Raw genomic sequence first — 16,096 nt, 5'->3', positions numbered from 1 at the left:
CACGAGGTTCTAATAAATACATGAGGGCCCGTCAGCCCGACACAAACCGCCAGAATTATTTAAACGCCTTCAATTACAAATGGATTTTAAATCACGCGTCTCTAACCTGGAGTTTCTCCGTCCTGAACCAGTCCTACTTGTTCCAGAACAGCTTCTGCACAGCTTGATGACAACCTCATTAAGTCAGTTTCGAACATGGAGGACAGGACGTCCCCAAAAATGTCTTCTTGTTGTGTCCTGTATCACCCGAGGAATAAGGTTTCAGCGTTAGACACCGAGGGGACATCGTGATGTCGCTGCCCAACCCAGCAAGAGAGGATTTTTAGATACGACTTAAGCTATTTTTAACACAATTTCTAACACAACTTCTCTGTGCAGCTTGAACACGCTAACAGCAGCATATTGGCAAGAATTTTTCACCAACCGTGACGTCAAACAATGTGAAGCAACCTTGTCCTGAAAACTTAAGATTTATTCAGTGAGAATTCGCAGCACCTGTTTTCAGTTAGAGACCTTAGGAAGGCTTTGTTGCGACTCATTGTGGTGAGAACGTCTGCCAATCACGTTGCTTTCCTCATGAATATTAATGAACTCCCTCCTGTCACCTTACAAAAATAAAATCCAGGTCGAGTCACGTGACTCGACTTAGTGCGATTTAGCAATGTTTTATGAAATTTTGGAACAGCAGTGGCAGCACTCGTTTTGTAGCGGGCGGCCCATGCTGAAAAATTTATACTCAAGAAAAATAGAAATGCAGCACTTTTGTTTTTGTTCCCATTTTCATGAATAGAAGAAAAAAGATGCAGAAGTTCAACGCACACACAAAATGATCATTCTGTTCACAATTTGTGTAATTGTGGTGAAAGTGTAGCGCAGCGAGATAAAGATGTAGCGATAGGATAACCACACAGGTGTGCAATGGATGGTGACGACAAAAGGTGATTCAGCACTAATGACAATAATGATGCTATTAAAGTTGATGAGTCATGTCTGTGAAATGGACCAGTGACATCACAGTGTCGAGTCCTTTATGGTCGTCAGCATCGCGTTGAAACGGTTTTAACGTGACCTTCCTCCATCCAAACACACACCTGTGTGATGACCACAACCAATCAGCAGCTGGATAAGCTCCGCCCGTCAGAGAGATGGATTATCAAACGCTTCCTACAGAGGAATTATCTTCATCTTTCATTTCAACAACAAAAAACAAACTGTTTTGTAAAGCAGTGTGAACACATTCCTTACACACACTCGTGTGTGTCTCAGACAGACAGGATGTCAAGCAGCAGATGATGAAACATGACAACAATAACACACTTTTTTTCTTGTGTGTTTCTGGTTTCTGAAGCTTGACTGAAGAAATGTGGAGAAAATACCATTTACTGACAAAATCCATAAGCTGCCCATGAAACCAGCACCAGGGGAAGGAGTCATGTTCACGACGCTGAAGCTGATTCACAATGTGTTCTGAAGCAGGGACGGCTAGCAGATACAAGCCGAGTGGAACGTCCACACGAATCCAATTTAAAGTAATAGCCCAGAAAGATTTGTTCAAGTAAACAGATGTAGATGTGATCCGGACACTTCATGAATGTAACCGAGCCACGTGTGATTTATCTGTGAATTAGTTCACAGCCAGCAAAACAATCCCTGAGATTGAAAATCTAATTTCAGAGTTAAATAACCTCTAAATCCAATTTATTACTGGACACATTAGCATAAAGAACTAGCTAGGAGAAGAATTTACCCTTAAGACGTGAGGAAGAAGAAGTAGGTGAACCAGCAGGTGAGCTAAAGTGCTAATGACTTGCTACATTAGCCGTACAGTAAATGATCGATGCAACAAGTCTCCCATTTTCTCTAAAAGTGGCGCGTCCTGGCGCCCTGGAGGAAACCATTACCTTAAATTTATGCTGATCCAAACAGGTATATTTAGAAATTACAAGACAAAATTCAAATTAGGTTTTTCTTTTTAAGGATTCTTGTCTGCTCCACAAACTGCCTCCGTCTCTGTTAGATATCAAACATTGGTAGATTTACTGTTGTAATTTTATTAGGAACACAGGCGTCACAGGAAGGTAATGACAGGTAGCATTCTGGAATAAATACGTATTTAATATATTCTGGAATAAAGATCGCTAATTCAATACTAGTCAATATTATTTTTAATTTTAATTTCCATCCCTTTTACTATTAGTGAGCGATTAATGTGAAACACAAGAAGAGTTGTAATAACGCAAAACATGAACATATTGGTAAAAATATTTATAAATACATTTATGAAGACAAGAAGTTACCAAAGGAATTTATGTTTATGGGATATTGAATAATCTACATAAATTAAACTCTTATTTTAACTTTGATTGTTTGAAAGGAGTACATGTTCTTGTTCTGATTTAAGAGTTTCTTTTGGCTAAAATAATGAACCAGTGACAAATTGTTTATTACTACAAAAAAAGTTCAAAATCAAACTGTTCGTTAGGTAAATCTTTATTCCACATCCAACAAAAAACAGCCCAGAATATTGACACAAACACAAAGAACAAAACTGTGTGTGCATTCCAGCGCTGATCAAACACATGGCGGTGATGACTGAGCGGCGCCGGCATTGCGTCACTGTGTTGTTCTGGATCAATGTCGGTTTCGACTCTCCTTCCACACTTTGATCAGGAGCTCAATTCTCCTCGCAGGAACTGAGAGCTAGTCTGTCTCACAACAACGCCTCCCTCCATCAGAAACGCCGCACACGACGGTTGAGATGAGGACAAAGCTGCAAAGGCCACGATGACATCGAGCAAAGGTTACACAACTAACACAAAAACACAACAACAAGACTACACAACCACAGGACTAACTACACAACTACATGACTACACAACAACACAACCACTACTGGGCAGATTTCTATTAAACTTGGAGAAAGGAAAGACATCTTTGATCTGAATGAACGTTGATTTTATTTTCTCATTGGGGAGATGGAAGGGTTTTTATTTGTTTCAGTTTCTCTAAGGTGATTTTCATCATTTGTTTAAATTTTGATTCATGATAAAAACCCGGTTTAGTTATATTTATATGTTTGTGCATGTGTGTGTTGGATCCTGGTGACTCCAGATAAAACTCTACTGTAGATCCATCAGATAATGCTTACTGTTGGAGGGCGGGTGACCTGGAGGTGACTGATGATGATGAAGTTATTGACTCTGTATACTTATATTTATCCCAGCTTAATATTTATATCCAGCCTTAAGAAATGAATAACAATGATTTACCTTACATGGAACATGTTAACATGACAGCCATTAATTCACGAGGTGCACTCATTTTGGGCTCTGAGCTCCTCTCAGGCTTTTAAAAAGACGACCATGTTTGGTATCGACTGCTATAAATACTGAAGATGGGTCAAACCCACTCAGCAGGCGACTCCCTGGAGGATCACCAGTATTTGTAAGTGGGTAAATGGGTCACAGCTCTGAAGAAGACGTGTGGATATTCACATTATTTATTTCCTGCAGAACAACCAGCTCACTTGTGGGAGAAGTAACGGCTCTCCTAGTTCAGGTTTTTCTTTCAAACGACAAATATTTCAGGATTTCTTCGCATTCAGCATCATCATCCTCACACCCCCAAAGACCGGCCTCCATTTGGAAACCGATTCATAAACCCCTGCTTTTGGCAGCAAGACTATAATTTATCCATAAATACGTTAACAGAAGTGGTGGAGATATTTATTGTGTTTATGGTAATGACTGTGTAAGATGTGCAGAGTTGTGGCAACTACAGAGGAATAAAGCTGATGAGCCATACAATGAAGTTATGGGAGAGAGTAGTGGAAGCTAGACTAAGGGCAGAAGTGAACATTTGTGAGCAGCAGTATGGTTTCATGCCAAAAAAGAGTACTACAGATGCAGTATTTGCTTTGAGGATGTTGATAGAGAAGTACAGAGAAGGCCAGAGGGAGCTGCATTGTGTTTTTGTAGATCTGGAGAAAGCTTATGACAGGGTGCCCAGAGAGGAACTGTGGTATTGTATGAGGAAGTCTGGAGTGGCAGAGAAGTATGTTAGAGCAGTGCAGGACATGTATGAGGACTGTAAGACAGTGGTGAAGTGTGCTGTAGGTGTGACAGAGGAGTTCAAGGTGGAGGTGGGACTGCATCAGGGATCAGCTCTGAGCCCCTTCTTGTTCGCTGTGGTGATGGACAGGCTGACAGACGAGGTTAGACAGGAATCTCCATGGACTATGATGTTTGCAGATGACATTGTGATCTGTAGTGAGAGCAGGGAACAGGTGGAGGAGAAGCTAGAGAAGTGGAGGTTTGTCCTGGAAAGTAGAGGAATGAAGGTTAGCCGCAGTAAGACAGAGTACATGTGTGTGAATGAGAGGGACCCAAGTGGAATAGTGAGGTTAGAGGGAGAAGAGATCAAGAAGGTGGAGGATTTTAAGTACTTAGGCTCAACAGTCCAGAGCAATGGAGAGTGTGGAAAAGAGGTGAAGAAGCGTGTCCAGGCAGGATGGAACGGGTGGAGGAAAGTGTCAGGTGTGATGTGTGATAGAAGAGTTTCAGCTAAAATGAAAGGAAAGGTGTACAAAACTGTGGTGAGACCAGCGATGTTGTTTGGTCTAGAGACAGTGTCACTGAAGAAAAGACAGGAGAAAGAGCTGGAGGTAGCAGAGATGAAGATGCTGAGGTTCTCTCTGGGAGTGACCAGGAAGGATAGGATCAGGAATGAGTACATCAGAGGGACAGCACATGTTAGAGGTCTTGGAGATAAAGTCAGAGAGGCCAGACTGAGATGGTTTGGACATGTCCAGAGGAGAGATAGGGAATATATTGGTAGAAGGATGCTGAGTTTTGAACTGCCAGGCAGGAGGCCTAGAGGAAGACCAAAGAGGAGGTTTATGGATGTAGTGAAAGAGGACATGAAGGTAGTTGGTGTGAGAGAAGAGGATTCAAAGGACAGGGCTAGATGGAGGAAATTGATTCGCTGTGGCGACCCCTGAAGGGAAAAGCCGAAAGGAAAAGAAGAAGAAGAAGAAGAAGATGGTAATGACTGTGTACCGATGCACCTCCTGCTGGGAAAATACGTGCTTCCTGCTCCTTCCTGCTCCACAAAGGAAGCACTGACATAAAAACCTGCAGAAGGATTCTTCAGGGGAACGACACTCACAAAGATGTTTCACTCTTCAGCGCTGCAGGACTGAGGATGTTGAGCTCGACAGCAGTCAGAGCACAGCCCTCCAGCGAGAAGCCGGTTCTGATCCGGATCCACCAAAATATTATGGATAGAATACACGTCCTGCCTAAACCTCAGAATGTGTATGTCCTGCTTAAGAACAGAGAGACATTAAACATACAAACACATTTAGAGCATCAATCAGAAACAAGGATCTGAACATATAGACATTTTTGATGTGTAATATTTGCAGAATTATCCAAAGACTTTTGTCACAGACAGTGTTTCACACATTTGAGACATATCCAAGCAGAGAAAATATATGTAAAAACTCCTTTGTGAGCATCTTTGAATCCTATGCCGTCTGGAATAACGGTCAGAAACCAGTCAGATGTTTTACGTCCTGGTGAAACCGATTAAAGTAATTTCGGACAAATAGAATTAATTTTCCTCCACAACTTCTCTTGTAGGAACAGACACACCAAGTAGGCTTCAGAACGGGCTTTAAATGTAGCTGCTGGACAGAGTCCTCTGATTTGGGGGTGAAGTCCCGCCTGTGTCCCATTCTAAGGTAAAACAGTTGTAGGCTTTTTCTGATAGAAAGGTGTCAGAACACACAAAGGGTCGCATCTGGCTGCTGATGCTGACCCGTATCCATCCCTGAAGGGAACCTACATCAGACTCAACCTTTGCTGTCAACATCTTGGTACCAGAAACCATATCATACCTTCAGGGTTCCGGTGGGGTCCTGGCCTCCAAAGGTCGGCGCTGCTTCGTGGGACGTACATGATATTAGGGAGGAGCTTGTCATCTGAGGGGCGTCAGGCTCAGTGATGAAGTCTGTCACCTGGAGACTCACTGGACAAATCTGGATCAGGCTGTTCGACTGGAGTCTTTTGAGTCGGCACCTCCTTGGCGACTGGCATAAACATTTATGCACATGTGATACAGCAGCTGATAGCGATGCTGCTACTCGTGCGCAAAAGGAAGCATCTGTTTGCTGTGACAGAAGTGACTCATGGCGCCTTCGACAGCATCAACACATCGGTTCAGTTCACCACAAATCCCTCCGGCAGTGAAATGTTCTCCTCCTCTCCTCCATCCTCGTTTAACATGCAGTGTATGATATTTATTCCTACCAGCGACGGTGTGTTGTCATAAAGGAGGAAGATGCTGTTGTTGGAGCAGAACAGCTTTAATCCCTCAAATCTACACCCTGATTTGGATCCTGGTTCGTTCTGCTGGATTAGGAGGTGTATTCAGACGACTCCGTGACCTTTTATCTGATGTGCACTCCGACTAAATGAATCTCTTTTACTACCAGGTGAATGCAATGTGTGTCAAAAAGACACTGTCCACGTGGAGGAACGTGGAAGTGTGTTAGTGGAAACTCGGTCGTATTAAATGTAGCATAAACCCATTTTAAACAATTGAATATCAGTATTTTAATAATTATCTTTTTCATCTAATTTAATGAGATACGTTAATAAGGTTCATTTTCTGTCACATTGAGTAAATAAATTGCTTGAGTGATTTATTTCAGACACCAGAAACTATTCCTAAACACGTCGAGGTAATTAGTTTCTGTTTCCGTTTCGTTCAGTCAGACTTTTTTTATTCTTATTAATCAACCTGATGGAGGATCTAACTTTCAATGAGCACCGATCCTCAAGGTTCTGGAGCTGAAATAAACCTTTTAGATCCATTTTTCACGAGTCAGCGATTGAAACTGGAAATGCACAAAAAGACACTTCATTGCAGTGATTCAGCTGAGTCATGGTATGACTGACTGCTTTATTTGCTATTCCCCTCGATGGAGTAACATGAAATTTAAATATAATTTCCACAGGAAGATCAAGTTTACAGTCACTCAGGGTGAGGGGTTCAAAGATTCTAAATTAGACGGGGTACATCCAGGAGGGTGGCAGATATTCTTCCCAGCAACATTTTCCATCTCCTCCAGGAAGATCCTGGTCAGATGAACCCATTTAAATTCAGGGTCTGTAAATTGGTTTGAGCGGAACAGAACCACATCATCTGCAAAGAGCAAGATGCTACTGGACACCTTGAAGTCACACCTTAGACCCTCTAGAGTTAAACCACTTCAGTCGTTCAAAGTAACGTCTCTTCATTGGGATAACCCTTCTCTTATAAATATTGTCTTTCCATGATGAATTAAAGACACAAACCTGATTCACATCCTTTGTTTGAGTCTCACCCGTTGAGCCGGCAGCATCCTCTATTGAGCCGTGAACAATTCAGCGGCAGAAGAAAGAGAAACGACTCTGGTATTCAGAGGGAGGAGGTCACAGGAAGTCAGCAGGAACACGAGGAAGAAGCAGAGCGAGGCGTTCACATTGATCATAAAGACGCGTTAGTCAAGGATGACAAATGACAAGTGTCATGTTTTTTCCCCAGCTGTGAGATGGGAGAGGAAATATAATGAGGAAGGAATGCTGGAAAAGAAGGTACATCACCAGGAGATACGCCAAACAATCATGGAGACATGTTTACTGGATGTCATCTAAATTTAAAAGATGCAAATGAAGTGATTTCTATTCAGACATCCATCCTGATCCGAGCTGGTTTGAGTTCCTTCTTCTTCCGCAACTAGCTGCTCTTTAAAACATGTCACATAATCCTCCAGTTTCATCCGTCAGGTTGGCGCCATCACTACCGCTCTCGGCTCGTAGAACGCAGAACACGCGTAGAACAAGCATTGAGTTTGAAAATCATCATTCCATTTCTGTTTCAGAAGTGATGTGAGTGTGAGTTCAGCACATTTTCTCACCAGTGTCTCTCCTTGTTTGGGATTGATGGGGTTGTAGTTTATGTCACACAATTTCTCGGTGGATTATCATCCAGGATTAAAATGAAAAGCAAGATGTCACGTCTGGTTAGGGTTAGTATTTTATTGAATCAAATGGAGGAGATAAAATATCCTTCCTTATATTGTGTTCTTATTCCCGTGTCTGGATCAGGATCCTTCATCAACCTACTCTTTAACAAATAGCAGATGAATCTTCCAACCACGAGCAAATGCACAAACTGTGGAGATTTAATTGAGTCGATTCTGCTCCCAAATGTTGTCAGGCGAGCCGCTCTGATTGGGCCCTCGGAAACTAATGCTGTTGATGATGTGTGACTCGTCGAGCTTCTGGCACTTACTTTAAATTAGCTTGAGAGCTTCAGCGAAATGTCTAAACGTATGATAACAACCTCCAGCGATCTTCAGCAGCGGTTTTGTTTCTCCACATCTTCCTCACTTGTGTTTCCTGAACAGGGCGTAGAGGACCTTCAAGGTGGCAGTGGCATCCTGGGAGACAATATCTGTCACGTGATCCACAGAAAACAGCTTGAAGTTATTTATAAAGCAGCGGAAACACGAGAATGCTTTTACCAACGTGAGCCAACACTCATCTTCATCCTCATCCTCACAGATGAGGAGGATTAAAAAGAAATGAGATGTAAATTTGATCAATACAATATGGTGAGTGTGTTGTGAGATGCGCTAACTGAATGAATGTGACATGAAGATGGACTCTACCGCCTGCTAACCTCATTAATTCACACAGCGCGCTCCACTTTTAAACCTGCGGTGCGGGGAGTCCTCGTTCCATCACAGCAATTATGCCGGTAATTAAAAAGACACTAAAAATAAATTAAATTAGCCACTTGCTCCTGGCTTAGATTAATTGCGCTGGTCCTTACATTAACACTTATCGTGTTGAGGATTTACTTTACAGTTACCGTCTGCAGAGGATTCAAGCCTGGGGAAACACGGAACGTTTTATTGATGGTGGATCTGCAGGGAAGTGAAGGAGCTCTACTCTGATTGGCTCCGATCTGTAAGTGCCATCAAACATCACTAAACCCAAGAACATTAAAGGAGCAGTCCGCACAAACCGTTCATCTGCAAAATATTTCTGGAGTTTGACAGAAAAAAGGTTTAAACTTTATTGATTGATACGCCCCACACCGATGCTAACGTCATCAATCTGTATTCTGTTTTTACTGTACAGGTGTCTCCTGTTGTGTAGTTATTATTTGTGTGGAAGCGCCGACTCTGATTGGATTGTCAGCTGCTAGTTAAAAACACATGAAGCCGTTAAGCATACGATCAGAGCAGGTCTGATAACTTGTACGGCGGCGTTGCAGATGAATACTGATGACATATCTTCCTCCAGACACAAACAGAGGATACATCCACAGCAGGGAGGTTAAATCCTGGCGTCTATCAGCAGGCGCCACAGTGACATCATCCCCTTGAGACCTTCTCCTCTCCAAATGAATGATGATGACCTCGGCCCGAGCCAATCATCCCCACCGACACTCATTCATATTCCAAAAGCAATTCCATCTTTCTCTCGGAAACACTGTCAAAGCCACACTCCAGTGAGCCGTGGAGATTAACTCACAGGCCGGAGCGATCCGTTCCTCGCCTCACACAAACACATCCCGGCATTTCCCTGTCAGACAGATAAATGCTTCTGATCGGGGAAATCATCCGAATTAGTTTTCTCTGTTGCAATTATTTCATTCCTCCTCTTATTGTCTACGTTTGGCATTTTAATTTTAGTGCTGACAGAGTTTGTGTTTCTCCTCACCTTGTGGGTCGACTTTAGAAACTTGAAGGCCCGTGTCACCGAGGAGGTTTAAGGCCAACGACACGTTGTTAAGCTGGAGATCCAAAAGATGAAAACGTCAGAATGTAAAGGAAGGAATATTTCATCATGCTCGATGTTTATAGCGGCTGTTAAAGGTTTTTTTAATTTAAATTTTGAAGGAAGTATGACTAACTACTGAACATGGCTGAGGCTACCATTAGCTCAGTTAGCCATGGATCTAGTAGCCCCTGGACCACCATTTTTTAAAATTTAGAACAATTTCTAAATTTATAGAATACTTGACAAATAATGGTAGAAGGAGTTTCAGCTGCTTGAATCAGAATATGTATTCTATTGAAATACTAGTTTAATTAGATATAATTCACTGCTGCTCAGGAAGTCTAAAGATATTGAACCCTAATTAGCTCCCAGTGGCTATTAGCGACTGAGTGAATGGTTATTGCTGCTGATGAGCAGCTCCACCACTTGAATGAGTGCATGTGAATGGGTGAATGCAGTTTTGAACCGTTTTCTAATCCCCGTCTTTCATTATAAAATATGTGTTATTCATCAGAGGCTTTTTAGTTTTCATATAATAACAGAGTGTCAGAATCTTTTTACAGTCATGGGCCCGTCGTGTTCCTGAGCAGGGATAAAAGAGTTTTCATTGACTCATCTGACTGCTTCAAACAGATAAAGGTTATAATTATAGACAGGATTAAATATGCTTCTACTTCAATTAAGGGAATTGTGAAGTCTTAATTTCATTAAAAACACATTGGAACAGGCCTGATTCTCATTTTCTGCTATCACCTTGGGAACATGTGTGAAGGAACCAGATCAAATCCATTTTCAATCCTTATTGAATCCATACGTACCATCTCGTTGGAATTCACAGGGGTCAGGGTGAAGTCATGGAGCGGGATGAAGAAGCCTTCCAGCTGTCCAATCAGCAGCAGGAGAATCACGCCATCAGCAAACTGGACAGGAAACGCAAACAGGAAGTGAAACCACAGCAGAACTAATCCATGAGTCTTTCTATTTTCTAGAAGACCCTGGTGTGTGTTCTTACCTGTTTGTCCAAATCAACCACCTGTAGACCCACAGAGGACAGATTCCGGTTCACAAACTGTAAAATTGCCTGAATGATGATAAAAAAGTGTGTCAGGCAGTTTGAGGTACAATCTGTGGTAAGAGGCCCCGTCCAACCAGAGTGAAGGATCCTCTAAAACCATATCAGCACTTTTCCCTGATGCACCTGCTTCATACTGTTATGAAGTCACTCTGGACTGGAACGCTGCTGGGATGACATTCAAGATGTCAAACCTCCAGCTGCTCCTTACTCACCTTCATCGCCGCTGAGGGAGTCTGAGGCGGCGTCTCTGTGGAAAGACAAGGAAGATGAGCTCTGAGTTTTTGTCTCAGGCACAGAATCAGACCTCCGTCAGCTCACCGCTCCTCCGTCAGGACCTCCGTCTGCACATCGGACGTGATTCCACTTCTGCTGACCTGTGTGAGAATTAAGATGCTAAGCATTGAACCCACCCGGTATGTGAGACCGAGTAAGGCGATAAAACTCACTTCCACGTTGACCACCTCGACCTTCACGTTCGGTGGCAAATGCAGCTCAGGCTGGAAGCATCTCACCATGGCAACCAGCAGATGAATGGTGGCCAGCATGTCTTTGTTGTGGATGACTGACAGGTGAGCGAAATAAAACGCAGAGAAAACAATTCACCACTTCTGGTACGGGAGCAGAGAAGGCACAAAATTGATTTCTGGAGCTTCTACTGCGTCATTCTAAAAAATATGTGATTTATAAAGAGTATTTATCTGTTCCTATTCTTTCATGAGCTGAAGTCTTTGCTGTATCCTTGATGCTAAAAGCGTTAGCTTTAGCTCAGGGTTTACCAGCTTCACACTGTTTAAACGTTACGATCTAATTCAGCAGCACATGCACAAATGTTTGAGTCCCTGCATCCTCTCTGGACTGGGGAGAGGGAGTCATTTTAGCGCAGAAGTGAGAAGGGAATTAAAGCGGAGCCATAAAGATTTTTATCTTGGTTCTCCACACAGGTCGTAGAATAAATAAAAACAAATTATGCCTCGTGTTTCTCTGTTTCTCGCTGTAATCTCAAGCTTCTTTCAAACCGGCCTTCCTGCAGCAGTGCCAGAACTGACTCCCCTCTCCTCACCCCTTTGGTTTGGTCAAACTGTACCGACCAAAACCGTCACCACCTCAGGTGTGATGCACAACAACAACAAACGCTTCACTTTCTCCCCAGTTACAATCAGCAGTCACTTCCTGTATTTGTTGCTCCACTAATGAACTTCCTGTTGCTAGCAGATGTTTCAGTCCTCCAGGGTGTGTTGTGTATCTTCATGTGTTACTACGGCGGTGAACTCCCTTCGAACAGACGTCTGTTTCCAGGCGTCACAAACGTGGAACGAACTGACAAGTCAAGGTGGAATAAAGGAGCATCAGGTCACTGTGAAAATGCTGAATGAGGCTCCTGATGGAAGTTCAGCTACTGAAGGCGGTGTCACGCTAAAACCTCTAGTTTAGTGGTTACAGATTTTAGCATAAAAAGGTCATCTTGTCAAATCAGCTTGAATCTCAAGGCTTGGAGGAAGCCATACGAGCTGCATGGAGTCATTCCAGACTTGACCTGTTTGTTAAAAGGTCTCCTTCCTCATCTTCTTCAGCTGTACAGGAGAATGCTGCCTTACTGTGAGGCTCCACAAATGTTTTTTGGACAAGCTGAATGATGACTGAATGATCTGTTTTGGATCATGAACTGCTCCTTCAGAACATTTTATCTTCACCAGAATCCCTCACAGTTGGTGAGAGCTAATAAAGAGGCGAGCCAATCCTGTTGTAACTGCTTGTTGTTGCCAGAACATTTGCTGAAGCCTCGTCAGCCGCCTGACTCACGCTTGACGTTCCACTTGATCTGACTCTCCTGCAGGCCCAGTTTCTGGTTCAGCTCCTCCAGGATGGCTTCCAGCTTCTTTATCTGAGCAGCACTGGTCAACGCTATCTCCTCCACGGACACGCGCACGCCGGCCAGCACGGCTGGAAATCAGGGATTTTTGTGATTGGTAAGATTTTAGGAGTGAGTAATGAAAACACTGTGGTGTTCTAAACTCACAGAGAAGGTGATGAAGCACCAGACCGTCGTACAGATCCTCCTCAAGACGCTGGACCACTATGTGCTCTGGTTTCAAGGTGCAATTGATCCAGTCGACTAAAGCCTACGGGGACAAATTCAGTGAACAAACATACTTCATCGCCTGATAGAAGAATTTCTGTCATATCAAATGAAAAACAGCAAGAAAACTTGTTGCTTTTAGATCGTGTGCATCAGTTGTAGATACTTTGAGGCCAAATCTCTCCTTAAGATAACAATATTTCATTTACTCGCCCCTCCTCTGCCTCTGAGACATGTCAGACTTATTGACTTATTTATTAATTCCGCTCGCAAGAAGCTGTCATCTCCTCCAATCAGAACTAGTTGCTTGCTCACCGCAACTCTCTAATCTGTCTCCCATCACCTCTGATAATTATGTTCATTAAAATTTCACTGATCTTCCACCTCTCTCCCAGCATCAGATTATTCATGCAGCTCTCTGCAAACAGACGTGCAGCCAAATCAGGAAGCTTGTTGGATCTCAGGACAGTTTGATGCTGCAAAAGACGCTGAACAGGATACAGAATCCCATGAACGCCTTTGTGTAGACAATTATCATCTTGCCTCCTTCAACTTCTGAAGTTTGGGGTCTTCTAGAGATGCTGGTTGGATGAGTTTCTGCGTCTCTCCTGTGTGATGACAAACAGCCTGTAATTTTGTAATCAGCAGCTCTGCTCTGAATATATTCATTTTTATCACACAGAAACACATAAAAATATACAGCTATTAAATATTCAAGTAAAATACAGGAGCCATATTCCTCTGCAAAAACACTCTTACATTAAAGATTTCAAGTAGCAAGTATTAAATCTGCACTTAAATGAAGAGTTCAACAGAAATTTAAATTATTTGATCTACAAACATTACTGGAGCTTCAGTTGTAGCGGTTCTCCTCAAGAACTGGAAAAGATGGAGACGTTTTTTTATTAAGAACTCCAACTGGTTTGAAAAGATTTGGACTTCTAAGCTAAACACTGCTCCTATAAGAAAGACTTTAAAATGTAAATATCGTTTTTAAACCATTAATGACAGCTTGGGGCTAACAGACGTCTAACTGAAGCTGAAGACAGGATATTTATCTCTTCATCAGCTCCACACTCACCTTGAAAGGATTTGTTGTCTGCCAGATCTTCCCGGGAACACTCGAAGACGCCGGCGTCCATCGCCACGGCTCTGGGTGGGATTCACCGTTTATCAAAGGAGTCACCTGTGAGAAGACTTAAGTATACAGTAAACCACAAAAAGCTGAAAAAACACTCCTCAGAAGTGACAAAAGGTCTTCTTTTCCAACCAACAGAGCATATTGATTTCTCCGTCAGGCAGCTAACGTTTTTTCTTACTTCAGTTTCTTCACTTCCTCTTTCTAAAACCACAGAGAAGCTCTGAATTCAACTGTTCAAAAACGTGTCAAACTAAAGAAGGAGTCTGTGAAGGCTTTTCCCTTATAGAATGCCTAGAACTCATCAGATCAAGCCCTTCAGATCCACAGAGATCTGCACCGTTGCCTCTGAGCATTTTGAATCATGTGGTTTGAGGCAAAGCAGCAAACACATGACCCGGCCTGACCTGGAGCGTGTCACCGTTGTTTCCTGGATCTGCAGAGGAGAAAACTTCGTTTGTCTCCTCCAGGTTTTCTGTGAGGCTTCCTTTTCCTGACATTGATGGTTTCTTACAAACAAGGTTTCAAATAATCTTACCTTCAGTGCTCTGAGAGCAACGATGTGCCGATTGGGTTCTTCAACTGATGTCGACTCTTGAAGTGGAGGCCTGAATATAACATCCTGTGAAAGCTATCAGCACAAAGGTCGGACTGAATGCACTCAATTTCCAACTACTGTTTTTGAAGTAAATAACGTGTCATTGGGTTGACAGGATGATAAGCAGGGGTGACAGGATGTACGGGGAAGAAGGTAGGACTTCCTCTTTAAAACCAGCTTAGGGCGGCGCTTTCAGATAAGGGTGTTCGTGCTCTGTGTTCCAAACTGCATCAGCGTCAGAAGGAAAAGAAACATTCACCGCTGCTCAGGCCACCATCACTCAAACCAGACTTTTGTCTTTGGATGCTTCTGCATGTTTTAAATGAGCCAAAACAGACCAGACTGATTTAGCCCTGGATGGAGCTAACGTGGCTAATGTTGGTTGTCAGGCTGACATTCATATGTGAGTATCAAATAGCTGTTGTGAGTTGTAAGTAGGTAAACATTTGTTGTATGATGCTTATCCTTAAACGGAGCTAATTATCTTAAAATTAGCCATCAGTAGGGAAATGTTTTGGATAGTACTTAGCTTCAAACAGAGCCAATGCTAGGTGTCAGTAGAGTAATATTTATATTAACTAATGTTGCGCTGGGCAGAAACCTAATCTGAAAACATTGGTGGAGTTAACCGAGAAACTTAATGGAAATCAAACAGTAATCAAACCTAAAGGGGCGTGTCTAACTGTTGATGACCAGGAAGTGCATCAGCACGTCATTCACGTGAGTGTGGTGGAATAAAATTTATTCAGCATAGGTAGAGATGTTGAAGTGAAATTACAGTACAGTATTTTATTTTATTGTGTGTTGCTTTATGTCCTGTTATTGTTTCTGGTAACTCTTAGGGATAGTACTTTAGTATTTAGAGTAGTAATCAACATTTAATCCCCCAAAGGGTGATTATAGGTTGAAATTTAATAAATACCGACTGACGAACAATTCAATGTAGGAACAGCCTGTCAGAACCAATTACGTTTGTATGTTGAGGACTGCCTGTAATATATTTGATTTTAGCTTGATTTTTTCGTGAGACAAATCAGCATGAATCTGAATAATCAGCCTCCTTCACAAACAACTTGAACTAAAATTTAAATGTGAGATTTGATTGGTCCAGAACTGGTCAGTACCGGTGAAGCAGGTCTGGTAACGCCCTTTGAAAAACACCTTGCAGGAGGGCTGAGAGAAACATAACACCTGAACCGGGAGGTCTGACCCCGTCGGACCGACCGACACGTCTCACCGGGTCTCCAGCCTCCTCTGCTGTCGGTAAGCACTGGCCTCGTTCGAGAAAAGAGAAACGACCACCCATCAGCCAGACGAAGGGGCAATTCGGTGAATGTGGAAGGTTACCATAGCAACTAAGGAAAGAGAC

At 42.7% G+C, this 16,096-nt stretch overlaps 1 protein-coding gene across 1 annotated transcript; it reads right to left on the bottom strand.

Annotated features, from left to right (window-relative positions):
- Window positions 1–7,088: 7,088 nt before the first annotated feature.
- On the bottom strand, window positions 7,089–14,884 carry parvg (parvin, gamma). The gene is made up of 13 exons (XM_068312647.1): window positions 14,668–14,884; window positions 14,073–14,565; window positions 13,535–13,599; window positions 12,932–13,034; window positions 12,715–12,855; window positions 11,361–11,476; window positions 11,233–11,288; window positions 11,127–11,161; window positions 11,063–11,079; window positions 10,852–11,004; window positions 10,658–10,759; window positions 9,780–9,852; window positions 7,089–8,502 (listed from the first exon to the last, which is right to left on the bottom strand). Exons 2-13 carry the CDS (start codon window positions 14,131–14,133, stop codon window positions 8,435–8,437), a joined length of 990 nt encoding a protein of 329 aa, XP_068168748.1. The 5' UTR covers window positions 14,134–14,565; window positions 14,668–14,884; the 3' UTR covers window positions 7,089–8,434.
- Between the last annotated feature and the right edge of the window lie 1,212 nt (window positions 14,885–16,096).

This window comes from Antennarius striatus, chromosome 4, assembly GCF_040054535.1.
Source record: "Antennarius striatus isolate MH-2024 chromosome 4, ASM4005453v1, whole genome shotgun sequence".
NCBI classification, from domain to species: Eukaryota; Metazoa; Chordata; class Actinopteri; order Lophiiformes; family Antennariidae; genus Antennarius; species Antennarius striatus.
The sequence above is the reverse complement of the archived record's forward strand: the minus strand, read 5'-3'. Positions and strand labels throughout refer to the sequence as shown.